At 39.5% G+C, this 24,096-nt stretch overlaps 1 protein-coding gene across 1 annotated transcript in view; it reads right to left on the bottom strand.

Moving 5' to 3' along the window:
* Myo6 (myosin VI) overlaps positions 1-24,096 on the bottom strand; it is a 133,912-nt gene that overhangs the window by 43,721 nt on the left and 66,095 nt on the right. The window contains exons 8-14 of the mRNA XM_090338539.1: positions 20,661-20,758; positions 19,778-19,942; positions 14,831-14,911; positions 11,278-11,458; positions 7,476-7,620; positions 5,559-5,716; positions 1,369-1,460 (exon numbers count right to left, since the gene is read on the bottom strand). Coding sequence (XP_090194665.1) covers positions 1,369-1,460; positions 5,559-5,716; positions 7,476-7,620; positions 11,278-11,458; positions 14,831-14,911; positions 19,778-19,942; positions 20,661-20,758 — 920 coding nt within the window. The remainder of the gene's footprint in view (positions 1-1,368; positions 1,461-5,558; positions 5,717-7,475; positions 7,621-11,277; positions 11,459-14,830; positions 14,912-19,777; positions 19,943-20,660; positions 20,759-24,096) is intronic.

Consider the following 24,096-nt stretch of genomic DNA (forward strand, 5'->3'; position numbering starts at 1 on the left):
TGCTCAGACCCTGAGCTCAAGCCCAGGACTGGCAAAAAAAAAAAAAATAGAAAAGTTCAAGAGACAGCACCAGGACCTGAGTTCAAGCCCCAGAACACTATGGGCGGAGCTTTTGGCCGGGTTAGTATGGAGGGGGGGACAGGGATGCTTAAGTAAGGGGCATACATGGGAAACTTCAACTGGCAATAGAAATCTGAGTAGCTGGCCAGAGCATTTTCAGAACAACCCTGTCACCAATAAGAACCCAAGCCACCCATTTATGTATGTCACACCTTTGCTTGAACCCATGAGTGACATGTACAGCAGCTGGAAAGCCACAGAGACAAAACTTCATTGAGAATGTTGGGGAAGGCAGAGACAGCAATCACAGCATATCTCAGTCCAAAGCAGAGCAGTGCAGACCACAGGGAAACAGGGGTGCTCGAAATAGAATAGGAAGAACCAGCAGAGCTCAGACTGGCCAAACAGAAACAGCAGCAGGCAGGAAAGAGGGCTCCACCTGCTGATGCCCCTAAACTGTCTAAAATGCTCTGGAAACTGGCTTCTTGCCCAGCTGGAAAATAAGGAGCTGGATTGACCTCGCTGGCGCCTAGTGTCTGCAATCTACAAAAACACCCCATAAATGATAGGAAGGAAGGAAAGTCAAGGGCAAAAATAAAAATACTAAAAATTTTACTGGAGCATTCAGGTGTAAGGGGTGAAATAATGTGTCTAATCACCAATCAAATGATCCAAAGCTACCTTTGGATTAGAAGGGGTCCTGGCCTTGGAATTCTAAGTATCAGCCTCTGTACTTTCTGTGGGCAGAGGTGGGGAGTTCTACAATGGATCAGAAATGAATGGTAGCTGGTTGGCTGGGGCTGGCTGCTTAAAGGCCTCAAGCAGTGCACTCCAGAGCTCAGAGCTGGGGGCTCCCAAGCCTCTGGGGTGGCAGAGGCAGCAGGTGTGAGGCAAAGCAGACCCAGGATGAAGGGCAGAGAGGGAAAAGGGAGGGAGAAGAGCTCGGATCAGCAGATGACCAGAATCAGAAAAAGAAATAAGCTGAGCAAAGTTTGACCAAAGTTGCTAGCAAGGAGTTACAGCTGCTCCCTTCTGAGGAAGTGCCTACTAAAAGTGTATAATCATGATCTGAGGGGCATGGCTCAAATGGTAGAACACCTACCTCCCAAGTACAAGGACCTGGGTTCAAACCTCTCACTACTGCCCACACACACAACGTATTTATCAGGGTCTTAAACTTCACCTGCTTCTACTTGCTGGGTGCCCCTCTCCATTCCCCCACCACCCCCTGAACATAGCACCTGCTCTGTCTTTCCCTTCCCTAGAATTTAAAGCAGATCTGGACTTTTATATCACAGCCACAATTACCTCCTTCAGAATCCTTTCATTAAAAAACTGCTGAAGTTTCTCGTTGCAATAGTTGATGCAAAACTGTTCAAAACTGTTGTGCTCAAAGTACTCTGGAAACACAAAAGCAGAAGCAAGGCCATCAGTGATCAACTCCCACAAGCAGAATTTAGGATAACAGGCTAGCATCTCAATAAATTCATTTAAAATTAGGCTTAAAAGTAAATATAATTATTCAACACTCCCCCAAGTGGTTTTATTTCAAAACAAATTTACTAGGCACTAAGCCTAGCAAAGCCTTAGAAATAGCTTTCTCTAAATCAAACCTATATTGAGGTTCCATCTCACTGCAATCAGAATGTCAGCCATCAATAAAATAAACAACAAATGCTGGCCACACTTGTGTGGTGGTGAGAGCAGAGGAGAACATGGATGCATTGTGGGTATGAAAGCAAATTAGAGCAAATGCTATGGAAATCAGTGGGTATGGAGGTGCCTCAGGAAACCCAAACTAGAGCTCCCAAAAGATCCTGCTGTAGCACTCCTGTGCCGAATTGAAGGTGTGTGAGTCAGCCTACAGCCAACGTGTCACACGTACACCCTTGTTTACAGCAGCATTATTCACAATAATGGATTCACCCTAGGTGTCCATCAATCCAAGAATGGAAAAGAGAATGGGGTATGTAGAAGCCAGAGGCGTAGTGTTCAGCTATTAACATGAATATCACTTGCAAGAAATGAATGGAACTGGAACATATCACTAAGCAAATAAGCCAGGCTATAAAGGAAAACACCACACACGCTGTCTCATAGGAGTGCTATGGTATAATGGGGAAGCAGAGGGGCTATTTGAGGCTGGAAAACAGCAGGAGTTCAACAGTGTCAGGGCAGGGCAAAGGACAGCAATGAATGTGATCCAAGTATATCACATATATGTATATAAAAATGTGAACCTGAGGGGGGGGGCAGGGAAAGTGGGAGAAAACATGGGAAGAGGCAACAATGTTCAAGAAATAATGTACCTGATAAATGTATCTGCAATCCAGATGCCCTACTGCAGACGAATGGATACAGAAAATGATACACACACACACACACACACACACACACACACACACACGCACAATGGAATTCTACATAGCCAACAGACAAGATAAAATAATGGCATTCGCAGGGAAGTGGATAAATCTAGAGAGAATCATATTGAGTGAGAGAAGTCAAGACCAAAGGAACAAAAGGCGCATGGTATCCTTAATATGTGGCTATTAGATCCAAAGAGTAAAGAGCGAGGACTCAATATTTGTGTACCCAATGCTATGAACATGGTATTGGAAATATAAACACAACTACATAGACATAAAAGTCTATGACTCTATAGACATAATTTTTATTACACAGATTAATATGTATTTATGACATACAAATGCTCAGCCTAATTTTAATTATGTTCTAAAATCTAAGTGTCAGTGTTTGTATATAGAGATTCCATTCTTGAATACTTGTTGGTTAAACATGTCATTTGAAATATGATGTAAAAATCAATGTTAATAAATTTTTTAATTAAAAAAATAATGTACCTGATAGATGTAACTGCAACCCCTCTGTACATTACCCCAACAATAAAACAAAATTAAAAAATTAAAAGTATATATATATATATCCATTGAAATTATTTTAAAAATAGAGGAGAAATAAGTTGTTTGACAAAGCAGTTTATAAAAACATCCATTAATAATAAAATCCCTTTGTACAATTAATATAAACTAAATTTTTAATGGAGGCTAAACACTGGTGGCGCATGGCTATAATCCTAAGTGCTGAGGAGGCAGAGGAGGCTCATGGTTCAGGGCCAGCCCAGACAAAGAGTCTATGAGATCCTCACCTCAACCAATGCAGAGGTACAAAGGTGTGTGTGCCTGTCTCCACCTACAGCACAGAAGAATCACAGTCTAGGCACAAGCAGACAAAAGCAAGAACCTTTCTCAAAATTACAGATTACACTGCTGGATGCTAGTGGCTCACATCTGTAATCCTAGCTACTCAGGAGGTTGAGATTTGAGGATTGCGGCTTGAAGCCAGCCCAGACAGGAAAGTCTATAGGAGTCTCTTCTCCAACTAACCACAGGAAATCCAGAAGTGTTACTGTGACTCAAAGTGGTGGACTGCTAGCCTTGAGCAAGAAACTCAGGGACAGCACCTAGGCCCTGAGTTCAAACTCCACAACTGATCAAATGAGAAAAAAAAAAAAAAACAGCACATTGGCTGTGTATTGACTTACACATCTTCAATTGTATGTAGTTAAAATGGGCTAAAGGTATGGCTCAAGTGGGAGAATGCCTGCTTAATAAGTATGCTGACCGACACAGACAGACAGACAGACAGACAGACAGACAGACAGAGACAGAAATACCTTGCACTACTTGACCAAAACTGTCAAATGACATAAATGTTCTACAGTATAAATTATTAATAATTATTCATTAAATTAATATCTGTAATGTTAGCTAGTTGTAACTTCTTTATGGTACTGGGGGGTGAACTGAGAACCTTACACTTGCTAGATGAGTGTTCTACTACTTGAGTCATGTCTCCCTCCTTTGTTTAGTCATTCTTCATGTAGAATCTTAACACTCCAGCTAAGAAGAGCCTCCTAGTTATGCTTCCTGTGCAGCTGAGATCACAGCCATATACCCCTACACCTGGCTCTTTTTTTTCTCTTTTGGCAGTCCTGGGGATCAAACTCAGGACGACACTCTTGCAGCCATGCCCCAGTTCCGTGTGCTTCAGTTTGTTTTCTCTAGCAAGACCTCATCCTTTTGCTTCAGCTACCTTCAGACATGTTCTTCTTACTTCCCAAAAAACTGGAATACAGACATGAAACACACCAGGCTTGTTTATAAGATGGGATCTCACTAAGTTTGCCCAGGCTATCCTCAAACTGTGATACTCCTGTCTCTGCCTCCCAAGTAGCTGAGATTACCTTTTATGTGTAACCTAGTTTTTAAAGCACATTGGCTGTATTAAAACAATCTAAATCATAAAAATGCAAAATGCAAGGGGGTACTAGGGTTCACTCGTAAATTTAAGGGCTAAATAACAATGTCCAAGAGCCACAGAGCTCTAAATTTTTATGACTGCAGATGTGTTTGCCAAAACCCTTGCAGAAGGTCCAAACAATGAAACCTTGTCAGTGAGGGAACTTTTCCTGCCTTTGAAGAACTAAAGGCAGTGATTTATTGTAAATCACTACCCCTCCTAAACACATCAAAAGCCAAGCTTTCTCTCTCAAAATATAACTGCTCCAGTCTTCACTTGGCAGAGGCTAGCCAACCTCAAAGGAAAAACAACTTTACATACGCATTATAAAGCCATCAGATTCACATCAAGGTTTTGTGGACCAGTTGTTCAGAATATAGCATTCAGGCGCCAATGGTCCATTCTATTTCTGGTTGAGCAACTTCAGTTCAACAATTAGTTACCTTTACTCAAGTGATTCTGAAGAAACTAGAAAGAGCTACTGTGGCCACTGTTCACAGTAATTTTTACATATAATAATCAATTTGGATTGTATGACAACTATTCACAGATCTACATGTTCACTGGTGGCTTCACAGCTTGGTTAAATATTCTATATATGGTGTTTGCTTTATATATACATATATGCATGTATGTCTTATTCTCTTTATTAGTAGCACTTAAAAGCTAATTTTTATTTCAGCTGTATTCATTTAAGAGCATGCAGACATCTTCACAATAGGTGTCGATCAATGTGTGTTAACTTTAGCCTTAGTAAAATCAAAACTATTTCTGAAATCTTTTAAGCATCATGACAAGATATGCAATTATGAGCATATACCCATAAACACATTAAGAGAAAGGCACTGCAAGGAGAGAAAAAGATTTTTATAAACACTTTTGATATATGCAAAAAAGTATTTCAAACATTGTCAGATGCTGGTGGCTACAGCTAGCTACTCCAGAAGCTGAGATCTGAAGATTGTATTCAAAATTAGCCCAGGCAGAAAAGTCCATGAGACTGTTACCTCAACTAACCAGTAAAAAGCCAGAAAGGGACAGTGTGGCACAAGTGGTAGAGAACCAGATTTGAGCAATAAAAGCTAATGAAAGCACAAGGCTCTGAGTTCAAGCCCCAGTATAAACAACAAAAATTAACATCTCAAATATAAACTTACAAAAGATACTAAACTTACCAAAACCAGCAATATCTAAGACCCCAATAAAATAGCATGATGTTTCAAAAGGAAAACACTGGTTGACTCTGTTGACTACGTGGTCAAAAAGATGGCTATATACCGTCTTTGCCAGGGCATCACGGGCATTGTTTGCTTGCTCCACTTTCAAGGGAACCCTGTTAGAGAAAAAGACCACATCAACTAAAACTCCTTATGACAATATATATGCAAATAATACAATGCAACTTTGCATATGTATGCAAAATAATGTCAGATGCCTGAAGTCACAGTGTCCTACGAAGGACCAGTGCTCACCAAATGGTGAGGGATGAAGAGGAAGAAGAAGCAGAGCTAAGAAGAAAAGTCTAAGAGTGAACAAGGAATTATCTAGAATCCAGTCACACTGGGCAAAAGAATGTTAGGCCTGAAAATGTTGGGTGTTTTGGTTTTATTTTTTTTTCCAGTCCTGAGGCTTGCACTCAGGGCCTGAGCACTGTCCTTGGGCTCTCTCAAGGCTAGAGCTCTACCACTTGAGCCACAGCATCACTTCTAGCTTTTTCTATGTATGTGGTACTGAGGAATAGAACCTGGTCTTCCTGCATGCTAGGCAAACACTCTACCATTAAGCCAAACTCCTGGCCCTATTGTTGTTGTTTTTAATTATGCTTGATGCTGGGGCTTCAACTCAGGGCCTAGTTGCTGTTCCTTAACTTTTTTGTTCAAGGCTGGCACTCTACCATTTGAGCCACGCACCCACTTCTGAAAAATCATTTTAACCTTAATTCATACTTCACCGAACATGATAAATTCTTAAGAACTAAGAAGAAGGGGCCAAGAGCATGGCCTAGTGATAGAATGTTCCCTTAGTATGCACAAAGCCCTGGGTTCAAATCCTCAGTACCACATACACAGAAAAAGCCAGAAATAGTGCTGTGGCTTGAGTGGTAGAGTGCCAGCCTTGAGCAAAAAATTAATTTAATTAAATATAAATTTACTATCAAAGGTCTAAGTTATAGAGTCCCTGCCAAGCATGAACAAAGCCTTGGTTTGATCCCCAACATGGTAAAAAAAAATAGTTTATTTATTACAGAATTTTACCTCTTGAAAAAAGTTCTTAATTTGGTGCTATTTTTCTATTTATTTACTTGTTACCTCATGAATATCTTTCAATATCTCAAGTTAAAAATGGATAAAATAATATAAAGATAACTGAGCCAAAAGTGTATATATATATATCCAAGTACAATTCTAGAAGCCCTTGACTGCTTATTCTAAAATCTTGGTGAGATACTTATTATCATTTGTAATTTCTTCTAACATGAAGTAAACCTTTCTCTTCCCTCATAAATTCTATTGATGTCAAACATCTGCAGGGAATAATTTAAACTACGCACATCAGTAGAAATCTTGGGCTCTCCTAGCAGAAATTAACAATAGAACAAAACCTAGATACATAAAGCCGTACAGAATGATGCTAAATGAAAGGACCTCCAGGCTATAGAAACAAAAGCCATATAATGAGTGATTGTAGTCCTTAATGTACTATGTTATCTCTCATCTCTTTTGCTGTCCTTGGTTATCTCATAATGTTACAGTATTTCACCTTGTTATCTGATATATTGTATATATGTGTATTTGAAATTGGATAGGGAAGGGAGGAAAACAAGATGAGGGGTGGGGGTGGGGGGAAGGAAATGGGGACCAAGACATGAGAAAGGGTATCAATGAATGTGAAGTAATGTACCTTCTATCTGGTGAATATAATGTAACCCTTCTATTAATTACAATAAAAATATATGAAAAAATAAATAAACTACGCACATCCTCACTTACTTATGACCTGACGGCAGGCAGACTCCCAGAAATCTGATCTAGCCAGCACAGCTTTGTGAACATTACAATGCTTGACGGCTGCAGAGCAGGTGGGAGACTTACTTTATGACTGTTCCTTTGGTGCCTCCAGCCGTCGTAAGCATCACTCTGGTAGTTAGGCTCACTCGGAGATCATCCTGGTCCAAACCCAGTAACTCCGCACAGTACTCCAGGGAGGGTGCAGATTTACTCTTCAGATTACAGCCACCTAATCAAATCAATTTTAATTCCAAGTTCAGAAGCATTCTATAAAGCAGAGGCTCAAAATCTATTTCTTAGAATTCGACTTCACATGCATAAACCTGGGGAATAAGGTTAACTTGTAATTTCTGAATCCACTCGATGTCTTTCCATCCTTGATAGGAACCTCCCTCACCCTGGTCCCTGGCAAAGTCACCAAGACACAGGACCAGTCCGTGATGGCAGAGAGCCAGGGCTTAGGCATCTTTCTTAGCTTTTTTAAATTTTAATTTAATTAATTATTATCGAGGTAATGTATAGAGGGGTTACAGTTACATTCATCAGATAGCAGGTGTATTACTTCTCACACACTGATACTCCTTCTTATGTTTTTGTCCCCTTTTCTTTCCCCCCACCCCACCTAATGATCTTGTTTTTCCCCCTTCCCTTTCCTATTTCAAATAAACATATATACAATATACTAGGTAACAAAGCCTTAGCTCTTTTTGTCAAGGCTGGTGCTCTCCTACTGAAGAGAGTTCTAGCCTTTATGGTGGCTAGAGACAAGAGTCTCAGGACTTTTCTGCCCAGGCTGGCTTGGAACTGCAATCCTCAAATCTCAGCCTCTTGAGGAGCTGGGATTACAGGCATAAGGCACCAGCTTCCACCTTCAGTACCAAAAAGTACTGGGTAGAAAATTCCAGAAATGAACAGTTCATCACTGTGTTTTGTTGAGCTACTTGCCATTCTGCATGGGGGTGAATCATCCCCGTTTGAACACTCACACCCACAGCCTCACAATTGCCAAACCCTGGCACCGACAAATCTCCCGAGAGGTGTTTCCTACATTTTAACTGTGCAAAAATTTTTTTAAAAAATGAATTATGACAGCCAAAAATCTTCACATTATTTATTGGCAATAATTCTAAAATAATTCTAAAAATACTGCAGTGGCTTTTTGTCCCCATATTGCCATAAAATGCCAAATTAAATTTTCTAATAAAATGACCCTCATTGAGACCTACGAATAATAGAAAAGACACAGATTAATAGAATGAAATCTTAGCTGTGGACATGAAAATAATCAAGAGCTGGGGGTGTGACTCAAGTGGTAGAGCTTGCTTAACAAAGCACAAGGCCTTCAATTCAAACCCAGTACAGCCCCCCAAAAAGTCAATCAGCTAAAAACTAATTAAATAAACTCTCTTAATCCACTGCCTTATACCAATGTAACCCATATTCTTCTCATTTCTCCTACAGTCAAAAGAACTTCAAGAAGAAAACTAAGGAGAAAAATGCAAACATGCACTATTTTCCTTTTGATTATTTAGTTCTCTCCAGCTATCGAGAAAAGAACTCACGATACCCTAACTGCTTGTGTAGTGAACACCCCACCACAGGGCCATGGGTGTCACGTGGAAAAATGCCATAGATCGCCTCTCACATTTGCCAGGGGTGCTCACTCATTCTGTGTGTCACTTCAATGCCGCCCCGCATTCCCATGGCCTAACAAAGCTGAAGAGGCCAAAGTAAATTTTCAAAATTATTTTTCCAGTTCTTCTAAAGCACACTCATGTTTTAATAATATGCATTAAACATTGGCTTGCTTGAATTGTTTGCATTTAAATAGGAGTTCATTTGTGTGTTTTTATTTTCCATTTACTCATACTTATCATGATTACAACACATTCAAGCGTTCAAAACATGTAGTCATTAGTCAGCTCATCGATTCCCCTCCGCAACACAAAGCAGGGACTATGCTGTCTGCCCTTTCCAGAGGGAAAAGTGAGATTTGGGGTGGATTAGTTCCTTCCCAAGGTCAACCCCGCTTAGAGCGTGGCGTGGGAGGGGAAGCACAAGAACCTGTGTGCGTGCACACAGTGTTCTCTTCTCACTGCATTGACTGCAGAACAGCTCGGGACATTAAATCTGAAAGTCATTAGAGACTGTCTGTTCTACTCTGCTCATTCATGGATCACAAGGCTTGGTGGCCTGGGGCAAAAGGGACAATAATTATCACAAGCAGCTGAGTTAGTAAGACATAGGTAGACCCAGGCTCTCACAGCTAATAACCTCATTAGTAATTATGTTCATTATGTTAAATAATGATCACAGTCATTACTTCTGCATAGGTTCCACTTCTGTAAAACAGATATACTATCTCCTCCCTCGATACTGTCACAATGCTTCAGCCAGGACAAAGATGTTCATGCTAGAACACACAATCTGATACATCATACACATGGCTCCTTTTTTCTTCTTTCAAAGCAGGGACCAGTGGTAGGGATTAAACTCGGGGACTCAAACATACTTATGGAAGCACTTCTACTCAGCTATATCTCTCTCCTCACTGACTTTTTGTGCGTGTGTGACAGTACCAGGATTTGAACTCACTGCCTCTTAGCTTTTCTACTCAATGCTGGATGCTGTTGCTCTATCATTTGCACCACAGCTCGACTTCCAGCTTTTTGGTGGTTAATCAGTCGTAAGAGACTCATGGGCGGGGGCTGGGAGTTTGGCCTAGTGGTAGAGTGCTTGCCTAACATGCATGAAGACCCGGGTTCGATTCCTCGGTACCACATACATAAAAAAAAGCCGGAAGTGGTGCTGAAGCTCAAGTGGTAGAGCTCTAGCCTTGAGAAAGTCCAAGGACAGTGCTCAGGCCCTGAGCTCAAGCTCAGGACTGGCCAAAAAAAAAAAAAAGAGACTCATGGGCTTTTCATGAGCTATAACCCTCAGATCTTGGCCTCCCAAGTAGCTGGGATTACAGTCATGAACTACGGGAACCTGGCTTATCCAACTTCTTTATTCCTGAATTCTACCTGCTTGGAAATGGCTATCTAGGATTTGGAGTGGCTGGGATTCACGGTGCACCCCTTTCCTGCATGTGTGTTGTTGAAGGTACTGTGTTCTCAAAGCACATCTTGTGGATGATTTCCTCTTGCAAACGAAGAAACCAAGGTTCAGAGAGACTCAGGGATCTGATGCAAAAGCTTATGTTGTTTACAGCCATGTCAGGTGCTCCTTCAGATAGTTCTCAACTCATCCTTGGTCTAGGATTCTAACACAGTGAATGCAGGATTGGATAATCACTGACTTTACAGAGACAAACATCAAATACTGTCATCATTACAGGACCTGCGATTTCTGCCCCAACACCCCACCCACCTCTGCCACTGTGATATGGAAACTGGCTGACAAGACAAAGTAATATTTCATTCACAGAAACAGATGAGCTGGACCAGGCCACTGAGGCCCAGTTTGCCAAGCCTGTATGCAGAACTGTGCCAAAGCCTCACTGCTGACATCCAGACCGAAAGACTGCAGATGAACAGTGATTAGCACATGGCATTCAAAGGCTCTTCAGTTTCTATAAGAATGAATGTTTTCATTTCTCACTGGTAAAGTCCATCGGCTTTTATGTATCAACTTTCCTAAATGGAACTGATCCAAGTTTAGAACTATAATCCATGAACCAGAAAAGGTTCAAGTTCTCTATTAACAGATGATGGAGAATTACAAAAGTAGAGTATTAGCTGGAAATTTTAACTGAGTATAAGGGAGCAGTCAGTGAATAATTTGTTTGGAATTTTAATGAACATGCACATCACAGACTGAATTTGCATCCAAGAAATCAGGAAATTCGATTGAATACTATTTTTCTCTTTAAACACAAAGAAACAACCTGAAGTGCTGCCAGCTTCTTCAAAGTCAATGTTCCCAAGGTGCAGGACGCCAGCCACTACGCGAAACAGATCAAGCTTTTCCTCATCACCCAAGCCGATTTTCTTCATAGCTGTGCACATCCTGATAAAATCCCCGTGGTCATCCAGGAGAGGGTCTTTCAGGGAACCGGCCTTGACATACTAGAAAACAAGAAGACAGCCATTAACTGACCGCCGTATCGTTTGTGGAAACTAAAATCTCTACACCAGTCTATCAATAGCATCTGTAACATGCAAAAGTAAAATCTGTCCAAAGAGAAGCCAGAGTGTTCTAACATACCCAAAACTGAGTGGCTGGGTGAAGGGGGCAGAGGATCTTACAGGGTGATTTCTTTCTTTTTGTGTGTGTGTGTGCCAGTCCTGGGGCTTGAACTCAGGGACTGAGAGCTATCCTTAGGCTTTCTCAAGGCTTGAGCTATCAACCTCTGTGGTTTGAGCCACAGCACCACTGCCAGCTTTTTCTGTGTATGTGGTACAGAGGAATTGAATCCAGGTCTTCATGCATGCTAGGAAAGCACTCTACCACTAGGCCAAACTCCCAGCCCCTTTAAGTATAATTTCTTATAACTACAGGTGAATCTACTATCATTTCAATGAACATTTTAATGAAAAGAATGGAGGTATTTTCCCATTCAGTGACATTTTTAACTGGAAAGCCTTATGATTTTAGGATATTAAAGATAACAAATTTAACTTTGAAAATGAAGGAATGTTCATGGTTGCAATGAAACAATATTCTCAGATCAAAAAGATCTGAGAGAGCTACAGATTTATTCATCTCATTTAATTATCACACAACATACATAATACCAAATGTTTTACAAATACATCCAAGTTTTGTCAATTAAAAAAAAAAAAAAGTAAGCTTGGGCTGGGAATTTGGCCTAGTGGTAGAGTGCTTGCCTAGCATGCACAAAGACCCAGGCTCAATTCCTCAGTACCACATACATAGGAAAAAGCCAGAAATGGTGCTGAGGCTCAAGTGGTAGAGCTCTAGCCTTGAGAAAGTCCAAGGACAGTGCTCAGGCCCTGAGCTCAAGCCCAGGATTGGCAAAAAAAAAAAAAAGGTAAGCTAACCAAAATCAGGCAAAAAAAAAAATCATAATGAAAATTTCAACCTAACAATTAGCAGGGCACTCTTTTAGGTTAAATGCTTCAACTGCAACAGTATTAAACAGAAGTAAATAATGGATGGGGTGACACAATTTTCAGAACTTGAAAGGCTTTCACTTTTCTGTGTCTGTATACATGAAGTAAAGTACATTAGCAAGCACTGGTAGACTTACTCTAGGAATTTCTGTAATGACTTAAAACATGAGAAAAGGAGAAAAGAGAAAATTTTCATCTGAAGGATTCATTTGTTACGACCTATAACAAACTCAGACAAGGAAAAGAAGAAAGTAAGGGCTGCAGTAGCTAGAGGAGATGCATAAAAGTTACTGAACATAAAAACTGGTCTAGGAATTTTCCAGAACTTGAGAATGAAGGAGGAAAGCCCAACAATGCAATAACAGCTGAGGGCTAATGGGTGTTAAGTGATGCCTCCAGGAAATATTTTGTTCCCAGCTGAAGTCAGAACTCAATCCATAAAGTTCTTTAAAATGTTCAATGAAAGTGGAAATTTTCTGGAAAATGTCTAGAATGAAATTCCATTTTATTCTTTTAAAAGCAGCAAAGGAACAACCCCATGCAGCCTGAATTCACAGGAAATACATGTCATGCAGAATTTTTAGTCTCAAAATTGAAGCCTGCTTCGCTTAGAAGTTAGTTCCAATCAAAGGTTAGTGAATGCACTTGCTTTATGGCAGACTAAAAATACTGCATTCTCAAAAAAAAAAATCACACAGGGCTTAAGGACATTCCGTGAAATTAGGCAAATAATTTAATCAGCCAAAATGATCACCTCATCCTCCTGATGAAGACATAAAAAGTAATATAAACACATTAATTCATTGTTCACCCATAGACATGATACATACATACATTCTCTCTCTTCTAATGGGACAACGTGCACTCACTCGAGAAAGACAAGCATCCATGCTACTCTCTGGAGAGTAATCACAAGCGTTCTTTCCTATCTATTCAGTCTTTTCTGTGCCAAAATATGTGTGCATATGCATGTGTATTTGATACATGAAATATGGACATATGCATTGGCCTAAGAAATCTCTCATTCCTAGTAGAATTTCTATATGTTGATATCACAATATGGTCTTTTTTTTTTTTTAATTCCAGTTCTGGGGCTTGAACTCAGGATCTTGTGCCCTCACTTGGCTTTTTTGCTCAAGGCTAGAACTTGAGCCACAGCTCCACTTCCAGCATTTTGCTGGTTAATAAAAAATAATGTCTTGTGGGTCTAGCTGGCTGGCTTTGAACTACAGTTCTCAGATCTAAGCTTTCTGGATAACTACAATTCCAAGTGTGAGCCACCACTGCCACGCCTAGAAAATAGTCTTAGCTAGTATCCTAGCTACTCAGGAGGCTGCGATCTGAGGACTGAGGTTCAAAGCCAGTCTGGGCACTAAAGTCCCAGGCTGGAGACTCTTATCTCCAATTAATCACTAGAAAACTGGAAATGGCTCTGTGGCTCAAGGGGTCGGGTGGTAGCCTTGAGCTGAAGAAGAGCTCAGGGACAGGGCCCAGGCCCAGAGTTCAAACCCCACACCCGACAAAAAGAATAACAATAATAATACATACTAATGTTCCTTTGTAAAGATTTGATTATGACTGTAATGTGAAGTTTATGACTTAAAATTCAGGCATCTATGTTTAAAAGAATATACAAAATATCAAATTAAGCAAGAATTAGCTATGGGCTCATCTGCTTAGAATTTGAAATAATTAGAATTGGGTTTGGTTTTTGTTTCTTTGATATGAATATATTTAATATATAACCCATTTCACTCTAGTCAAAATACTTGGTTCACAAAAGTAGAATTAAAAACTATGACAAAACCTGTTTAATTAAGCATTTCATTCATCTTGCCATTGAATGCTTGGTTTTCATAAAATCAATACACTAGTTTAACTATAATAATCTTCACTTCATTTTTATAATATAAACCCTTATATAAACACACCACTTACTACTGAAATACTATACATTAAAATTTATGAAGGTTGAAGAGTGAATGATTTTTTTAAATAATGCTATGATTATATTTAAATAATCCTAAACAGATATAACAATTTATCAAGAACAATATAAAACTATATTATACTATATTACAGAAATACTACATTTTAAAGAATAATACTCTAATGTACAAGTATCCTTCCACACAAATGATTAATGAAATCTATTCTCTACTTCGTACTCTACTTCAGTCTTGAAGTAGATAATAAACTAAGAAAGTCTATGTACCAAAAGGGAAGGAAGCTTGCATAATTACTTAGGATTTTAAAACATAACCTTACAAGTAAGAAATCTTATTGAGACTCCAAGATAAAATATCTTTTAGCATAATTTTTAAATTTACATTAAAGATTTGAAGTACAAACAGTCTACTATACCTCAGGACTTTTGCGATTCTGCAAAATCTGTTTGTCAGTTTCTTTGTTAGCAAAGTATCTGGTACAGCCTCGGTTTAAGTACTATGATAAAGAAATTTAGATTATAATTAGCACAGTGATCCACAGGGAAGTAGCATAGCAGGAAATTCAACTTGCAAATAGTAGCAACCTCAAATGAGTCCTGAATTTAATAACATTAGTCAATCTCCCAAAATCAATACTTCTATTATATAAAGAAAAAAAATTTACTCCTCCTGATCAATCCAGAGATATTGAAGTCCTAATTCCTGGAAGTAATTTGATATGATGATTAAAATAAAAAAAACAACACCACAATTTTCTACTTTAAAAGGCAATGTTATTAAATCCCTGTATTATCAAACATTAAAAGGGCTAAAAGGGATGGGGAGATTGAGGAAAAGGGTATTTATAAACTACTTTACTGAATGGCAACTCCATTGTACAGTTTCTTAAAAGAAATAAAAAATAATGAAACAAAAAAATCAATATATCCCTTGGTCATCTCATATTGGAATAGTATCTCACTTTGTTATCTGATATATTGAATTTATTTGTATTTGGATATTTGAAATTTGATAGGGAAGGGGGGAAAACCAAGACGGGTGGGGGGTGTGGGGGGGAGGGAAATGGGTACCAAGACATGTGAAAGGGTATCAATGTATGTGAATTAATGCACCTTCTATCTGGCAAATATCATGTAACCCTTTTACTAATTACAATAAAAAAATGCAAAAAAAAAATCAATATAGCCCACGGACATTAATCAAGCTGCATTTCACTCATAAATGGATATGTTGAATTGTAACCCTTTTGTACAACTAAAGACAATTTTAAAATTTTAATAAGAAACAATGAATAGTAAGATAAAAATAAAAAATACAGACTAAATTGAAGTATGAGAGACAATAATGGAAATCGCTTTCCTACTGAATTTGTTGAGTCATTGTGGCTAAATATTTCAAGTAGTATTTTGAATTCTGAACAATTAAGAATGTTCTTCCATTTAGTTGCATTGCTTGTGGTTGAGTGACCCTTACTTTATTTATGGCCCCAAACTTAAAAGTGGTCATTTGAAGATCTTATTTCAATAAATTGCATTTTTATGGTTGTTTAAAAAAAAAAAAAAGAATGTTCTTCCAGCCTGGGATTGGTGGTTCATGCCTGTAATCTTAGCTACTCAGAAGTCTAAGATCTAAGGATCTCAGTTCAAAGCCAATCCAGGCACACTAGACTCTTATCTCCAATTAACCATCCAAAACCAGAAGTGGCTCAAGTGGTGGAGCACTAGCCTTGAGTTGAAGAGCTCAGAGACAGTGCCCCAGGCCCAGAGTTCAAACCCCACAACCAACCAAGAAAAAGAAAAATCCTTCCAAAAAATGGAAACACGTTTTGTTGCTGTTGCTGTTGTTGTTGTTGTTGTTGTTGTTGGTAGTGGAGGTGGTATTTGCTTTGGCTTGTTTTGTTTTGTTTTCTCTTTGGGGGTGGGACTACAGAAAGAGAGGAGGAAAGAGGAAGGAATGCAATCATGTTATATGCAAAATGACCAATGTAACTTGTGGGCAGGGCTGGAGGGAGAAACTAAGAGAAAGCAAAGGAAGGGGATGATATTGTCCAAAACAGAAATGTACTTATTACCTGACTTATGAAATGCTAACTTTTCTGTACATCTTAATAATAATAATAAAATTGTTTTTTTAAGTTTGCTTTTCCTGATTTCTGATTTTTAGACTTAGTTTCTCAATATATGACTTCCAGGGGTCAAGGGTCTAGTGGTGGAGTACTTGCCTAGCATGCACAAAGTCTGAGGTTTGAGTCATTGGTACCACACACACAGAAAAGGACAGAAGTGGTGCTGTGGCTCAAGTGGTAGAGCTCTAGCCTTAAGAAAGCTCAAGGATAGGATCCAGGCACTGAGTTCAAGCCCCAGGACTGGGCTACCACATTCACTGGTAGCAGTGTTACCACTGTAAATTAGATACGGTATAATACTTGCTCTATTCAATGAATCATTTCAGCTTTCCTGCCTCCAAAACATAAAACCTCAGTGCAAGGGCCAGCAAGACAGCCGAGCAGGGGGCACTTATCTAGCTGTGCACACAAAAATCAACAACAGAGAAAACATCCCTTTGCTCTTCTTTCTGTGTGTCTTCTTTCTGGGCAACTTCATTCATCTCCTCCCTGCCATGTTGTAACATCCCCAGAGTCCCTAAGCCCCTAAACTTCTATCTCAGCACTGTGATGACCTGGAAAGAGAGCAGTCCCCACTGCCTTCCATTTGTCTCCACTGAAATACTCTGAAGTCATTTCACATGCTAGCAACTTCTGCCTGGCTCCAATAACAGTTTCTGTATCCACCAAGTTACCACAGTCACTTTTTTTTTTTTTTGGTCGGTTGTGGGGCTTTAACTCTGGGCCTGGATGCTGTCTATGAGGTCTTCAGCTCAAGGCTACTGCCATACCCTTTGAACCACAGCACCCCTTCTGGTTTTCTTGTGGTTAGTTGGAGATACGAGTCTCATGGACCTCAGTGCCCGGGCTGGATTTGAACCACGATCCTCAGCAGCCTCCTGAATAGCTAGGATTACAGGCATGAGCCACTGCAGCCAGCCACAGTCACATTTTTGAGCATCATTGTAGACTCTTTCTTTCCACTACATTCAGTCCAATTCCACCTTCTAATACTTTGTACTTATTTCTAATATTTTCCCCTCCTCTTATAACTGTCATCCATGAACCAGATCAGGCACTTTAGTTAACTCTTCTACCATAGCTATAGATATCTAACCAATCTGCCTATGTTTTCAACGTCTAAGCATTCTGCTATACAAACCTCAAAGCCAACCTCCAAATAAACCCCGAAAGGCACAATTCTGAGACTTAACTTTCTACCTAATGCCCTCTAATAGTTCTCTAGTCTCACCCCACCACTTCTTTTTTTAACAATTTTTATTGTGATTAATAGAAGGGTTACATTATATTCACCAGACAGAAGGTGCATAACTTCACAAACATTGATACCCTTTCTCATGACATGGTCTCCGGTCCCCATTTCCCTCCCACCCTCCCCCCACTTATCCTGATTTCCCTCCCTTCCCTATCCATTTCAAATAACCAATTAAGCACATATAAACTATATCAGATAACAAGGTGAAATATTTTAACAATATGAGATAACCAAGGGATGGCAAAAGAGATGAGAGATAACATAGTACATTAAGGACAACAGTCACTCATTATATGGCTTTTGTTTCCTTATCCTGGAGGTCCTTTCATTTAGTGTCATACTACTTGGCCTAATGTCTCTAGATTTAGTTCTATTGTAAATCTCTGCTAGGAGAGCCCAAGGTTTCTACTGATTATGACGAATGAGGGAGACTATTGGGCCTATGTTCCTTTGAGTCTGGCTTACTTCACTTAATATGATTTTTTCTAAGTCTTTCCATTTCCTTACAAATGGGGCGATGTCATTCTTTCTGACAGCAGCATAGAATTCCATTGTGTATAAATACCACATCTTGTTGATCCACTCATCAACTGAGGGACATCTAGGTTGGTTCCATATCTTTGCTATGGTAAATAGTGCTGCAATGAACATCATTGTACTAGTTCACCCCACCACTTCTTGCCGCACCCCCTGAGCTGCTACTTTCTTCTCTGTTCATCCTTCCCAACTACCAGGAAAAAAACTTCGCATCCTTCTTCAGCTGGCTAGCACTTGACACACTTACTAAGTTACTCAAGTCTTCCAAATCACCAGTGCCACAGTATCTCAGGCGTATCTGTTCCAGGCAGCAGTGCTCTAAGCATATCTCATCCTTATTATTCAACCTATCAAATTGCATGCATTTCCCCTCACATTCTAAATGGCTCAGGAACAGATCCTGCATCTTATTTATCTATTTTAACCCTGGCACAATAACTAGGAAGTAAACAATAAAGACTTGTTGAACTGATTAAAGAATATAATCATGTATCTTTTGTTAGTATTAACCTGATGAGCAAACTCCTTTACAGGTAAGTCAAAGGTAAATTGAAAGCTAATATTACAAAGCTATTACACATTTCTAATTGAGTTTAAATTAATTTGGCTTTTGACCCATTGAGTTACATACCTTCTCCTATAAGCTATACCAGTAGTGAGTCTGTAGTACTTGGAACAAATGGTTCAGATTTTGGTGTTTAAATTTTTTTAGAGTAGCAAGGCACCTCTGGCTCACACAAATCATCTCAGGAAGCTGAGATCAGAGGACTGCAGTCCAAAGCCAGTCTGCACAAGAAAGTCTCATGAGACTCATGAGACCACCAAAAAGGCAGAGCTGTATGTAGCTCAAGTGGTAGAGCATCAGCTTTCAAGGCAAAAGCTCAGGGACAGCACCCAGGCCCTAAGTTCAAGCTCTAAAACTAGCACAAAAATAAGTAAATTTGAGTATATGCATAAGCTTCCCAGTTGAGTATCCCTAATTGAAATCAAAGACAAACACCAAAAAAAATAGATCTTTGATTTTTACCACGTTTACCACTTGGGAGATTTGAAGTAAGGATACTCAAACTGCATTGCAAACTCAACAATTCACCTCAACCGAGGTGCCTGCAGTCAGTGCCATGATTGTTCTGACGCTTCGACAGTCATGTTCCATGTGTCTGGGGAGCTGGCTCCTTGGCCTCCTAGGGATACAGGATATCAAAACCTGCAGAGGCTCCTTCCACAAAACCACATGACACTTGACAAATCTCACACTGTCCTCTCTTATGGACCACATCACCTCTAGGTTTCTTGTAATTAGCACGATGCTAGTGTGTAGAGTGTTGCTATGGTTTATTGTTTGGGGGAAAGAAGTCACCTTCAGTATACAAGTTTTTCAGCATCTCAGACTGAAGACAATGCAATTTTCAAATTTAGGTGAAATTTCTTTTCTTTCAACCTACCCGAAAATTATCTGGAGAGCTCAAATGAAGTTTTTCCCTAATATCTTCAGAAGCACCAGCACACAACCTGTAAAAGATATGGTAATTCCTTTCTTCTTTGCCTTGAACACAGATCCTAGATTTCTCCAGAAGATAATGTGAAACAAATCCTCCAACAACAGAACTCTAAAAAACAAAATTAAGAGAAAGTACATTTTTTATGCCTTTAAAGGTAAGTATAACTTAATTATGCTAAATTTTCTTTTCTAACAAATTGTTTAGCAAATTGGTTATAACAATCACCAAATACAAGGGCAAAAAACAATCAGCCAGACACCAGTTGCTTCTGCCTATAGTCCTAGCTACAAATGAGGCTGGGAACTGAGGGTCAAAATGTCAAAGCCAACCCAGGCAGGAAAGTCTATAACACTCTTACTGGAAGTGGAGTTGTGATTCAAAGTGGTAAAGTTAGACTAGCCGTAGTAGGGACAGTACCCAGGCCCTGAGTTCAAGCCCCATGATTGACAACAGAAAGAATTCATAAGTCTCTACCTAGATCTAAGTTTTAAGCCTCTTTGGATTAGAACTGATTTTGAACTATGCTTCAATGATGGTATCTACAATAACCTATTATACAATGATGGTATCTACGATAACCTACTATACAGTTTGTAAAGACGGAAGCTCAAAGTCTCCAAATATAAACATCCACAATAAGATGAAAATGTCAATTACACTTGTCAGTATACACTCGTGTGTGTGTGTGTGTGTGTGTGTGTGTGTGTGTGTACAGAGAGAGTTATTTACCATAACTTAAAATACAGCATCCATTTAAGTAAGACCCTTGTGGGGTTTTTTTTATTAAATACTCACTAAGCATATCCCAAAAGTCACTTTTACTCACCTTTTCATTAAAATGAATTTCTACAAATTTTCCAAATCGACTGCTATTATTATTGCGAACAGTCTTTGCATTTCCAAAGGCTTCTAGGAGTGGATTAGCTGTTAAGAAAGGAAAATATGAAGAAAATGAGCATGGAAAAAAAAGAGTATAAAACAGCATGGATAGTATGTTTCCACAGAGGGGGAAACTGTGCTATAATAATAGTCTCAAAAATATTGAAAAGAGCCAGGTGCAGGTGTGTCTTGTGGGTCTAGCTGGCTGGCTTTGAACTACAGTTCTCAGATCTAAGCCTTCTGAGCAACTACAAATCCAGGTGTGAGCCACCAGTGCCGAGCTTAGAAAAATATCTTAGCTAGTAATTCTAGCTACTCAGGAGGCTGCGATCTGAGGATCGAGGTTCACAGCCAGCCTGGGCACTGAAGTCCGTGAGACTTTTATCTCCAATTAGCCACTGGAAGTGGCTCTGTGGCTCAAGGGGCAGGGCGGTAGCCTTGAGCTGAAGAGCTCAGGGACAGGGCCCAGGCACAGAGTCTAAGCCCTACAACCAACCAACCAACTAAATAAATAAATAAATAAATAAATAAATAGAAAGAAAGAGTACAAGACAGCATGGATAATATATCTGTCTCCACAAGGGTAAAAAGTGCTATAATAAATGGTCTCAAATTATTAACAGAAACTATCAAATGATATCAAAGTCCATAAATATTTAATAGCTCATCACTGTGTTCAAGTACTCTCAGTGATATAAAAAGTGTAAATGTTACAGGAAAAAAAAACTATACTTCAAAAAGTCACTGGATTACAAAGTTTACAATTCAATTTCAAAAGTTATCCTTAAAGTACTAATTAAAAGAGATTTTCCACTTAATTTCTGCCAGTTAATGATGTCATCAAATTGATGAGCTTCTAACATTTTTTAAAATAATCACTCTTAAGATGCTCAATGTTTCTTTAACAAGTATATCATCTTCGAGAATAATGAATATAGTAGAGATAAAACAACAAAGTCCAGGCCAGGAGTTTAGCCTAGTGGTGAAGTGCTTGCCTAGCATGCACAAAGACCCAGGTTCAATTCCTCAGTGCCACATATGTAGAAAAAAGCCAGAAGTGGTGCTGTGGCTCAAGTGGTAGAGCTCTAGCCTCGAGAAAGCCCAAGGACAGCCCTGAGTTCAAGCCCCAGGACTGGCAAAAAAAAAAGTTCTTAGATATAACACAGGTAAAAAAGTTATTATTGGACTTTTCTAAAAATAAGCTGCATTTTTAACTTAACCTCCAGATTAAACATGTTATATGGGCATGTGATGGGGATTAGCAAATTAAAGAGCTTATATAACTACATGACAAAAGCATTAAGAATACTCATTTTCATGACTGGGCTGTGGTTCAAGTGGCAAAACAGCCGCCTAGCACACTTGAGATCTCAGTGTTTGAACTCAGGGCAGTTCAAACCTCAATACTGACTAAAAAACAAAAGCAACTGTTTTTAAAATCCCTTTGAACAAATACAACATTTTAGTTACAACTGCATAATCACATACACGCAATCACACACACACACACACGTGCCATGAATGGGCAATAGAATCTATTATTGGGGTTGGCAGAACACTAAGCCAATGAGTGAAAGTTTTGGGTACTGAGTTTGAGTCTTTGTCTTGGACCAAAAAAAAAAGAAAAGTGAATCAAATCTGTTCTTGTCCCCACTGAAGCCTCAAATTATAAACACACCAAATTAATAATAATCTTACAGATTCTTCAGCCATAAACATCAAAAATGCTTCATTGCACTGTCAGAATGTTTCATATAAAAATATCTTATTCTAGCCACAATAGAAAGCCAAACTAGCCTTGAAATCCTTTTAAAGATAAATCTCCATTCATTTCACTTACCAAAAGAAACAAATGATTAAAATGCCTGTGTTCTTCACTTTCCGAATGTCCAGAACACTGAGGTAAACAAGCCCAGCAGCCTCTCAGAAGCCTAAACAACCAGCCTCTGACCAACTCTCTCGTTAGTAATTTACTGAAAGTCACACTTAAGTTTTCATTAATATTCTCATTCTCACCCCAACAACCACATTTCCACTGAGCATCAACTGATCCTGGCGCTCGGTGGGTACAGGGGCTTGGAACCATCCTTGCCAGCTTTCCTCAGTTGGAGCTCACTGCATCCCCATGTGGCACATTGCCATGGAAGAAACTGGGCCGGCCTCCAGTCCTCCAGAGAGTTGGCAACTCAAGGAAACATGCAGAATACTAATCAGTATTTTTTGACTTACCCCATGATTTGTCTTTTCTATTATGTACTTAGGTCATTTTTAAAAGTGACTTAACACTTGCAGGAAAAATAAGAGTGCAGGCCTCAAAGATCTGCAGGAAGACGACCAGGGATAAAACATGGGGAGTAAGAGGAAATGGGGCAGAGTTGGACTGGCTGAGCTGGGAGCCAGGCCACAAGAGCTCACAGCCTTGGAGCACTGTCATGAGAGCAATACACAACCGTTGCAAGATTTAAACGAATGATGACACTCCTACTTTCCTACAGGAGGACTAAGTCTGTGAAGAAGGACACCAGACAGGGTCCACAACAGCCAGGACCCTGAGTGATGTCTGCCTAGACCAGGAGCTCCAAGCAGGAACAAGAACTTTCAAGGGGTATAACAGCGTCCGCCCATCAGGAGTCAGTTCCCCTCCTGCCTTCCACGACAAGACTTTGGTTAAAATAAATGGTCTCCCCAAAAAAGCACTTTAATACAAAATAACTCTGCTTTCCTTCATTACAGAAAACACAGCTGAGAAAATGAAGAAGACAGTCTCCTATATTTCTTGCATGCATTCAACCAGTATTTACACTACATCCCAGGCCTTCATTCTAGGGGTTTGGATAGGGAATAGAAATCCCTAACCCCTTCCTTCTTAGTGTGTGCACAGTGCAGGGTGTCAGGAGACATAATGTATGTTGAACAAATAAAAATATATACCTAGCCAGGTGCTGGTGGCTCAAACCTGTAGGCCCCGTTACTCAGAGAAGGCCAAGATCTGAGACTAGCAGTTCAAAGGTAGCCACAGTAGGCAAATCTGAGAGATTCTTAATCACAATTTACCAGCAAAAAAGCTAAAAATGGAAGAATGGTTCAAGTAGTAGAGTGGCAGCTTGTAGTCAAAAAAGCTAAGCAAGAGGAGGAAGCCCTCAGATCAATACGAGTAACACACATGGACACACACATGTGCACATACACATACACAAACCCACAAACACATGTGCATACACACCTATGCAGAGGAACATGTAGACACAGGCACTACAGAAGCACACTTGCACATTCCTACATGCACATTATATCTGAACAAATATCTGCACAAATATATAGGAAATCACAGTTGTCTGGAGGAAAATATTCCAGATCATTAAACAGATACTTCTAAGTTAATT

Source organism: Megascapheus bottae, chromosome 8 (genome assembly GCF_031878675.1).
Source record: "Megascapheus bottae isolate mThoBot1 chromosome 8, mThoBot2.hap1, whole genome shotgun sequence".
In the NCBI taxonomy this organism is placed as follows: Eukaryota; Metazoa; Chordata; class Mammalia; order Rodentia; family Geomyidae; genus Megascapheus; species Megascapheus bottae.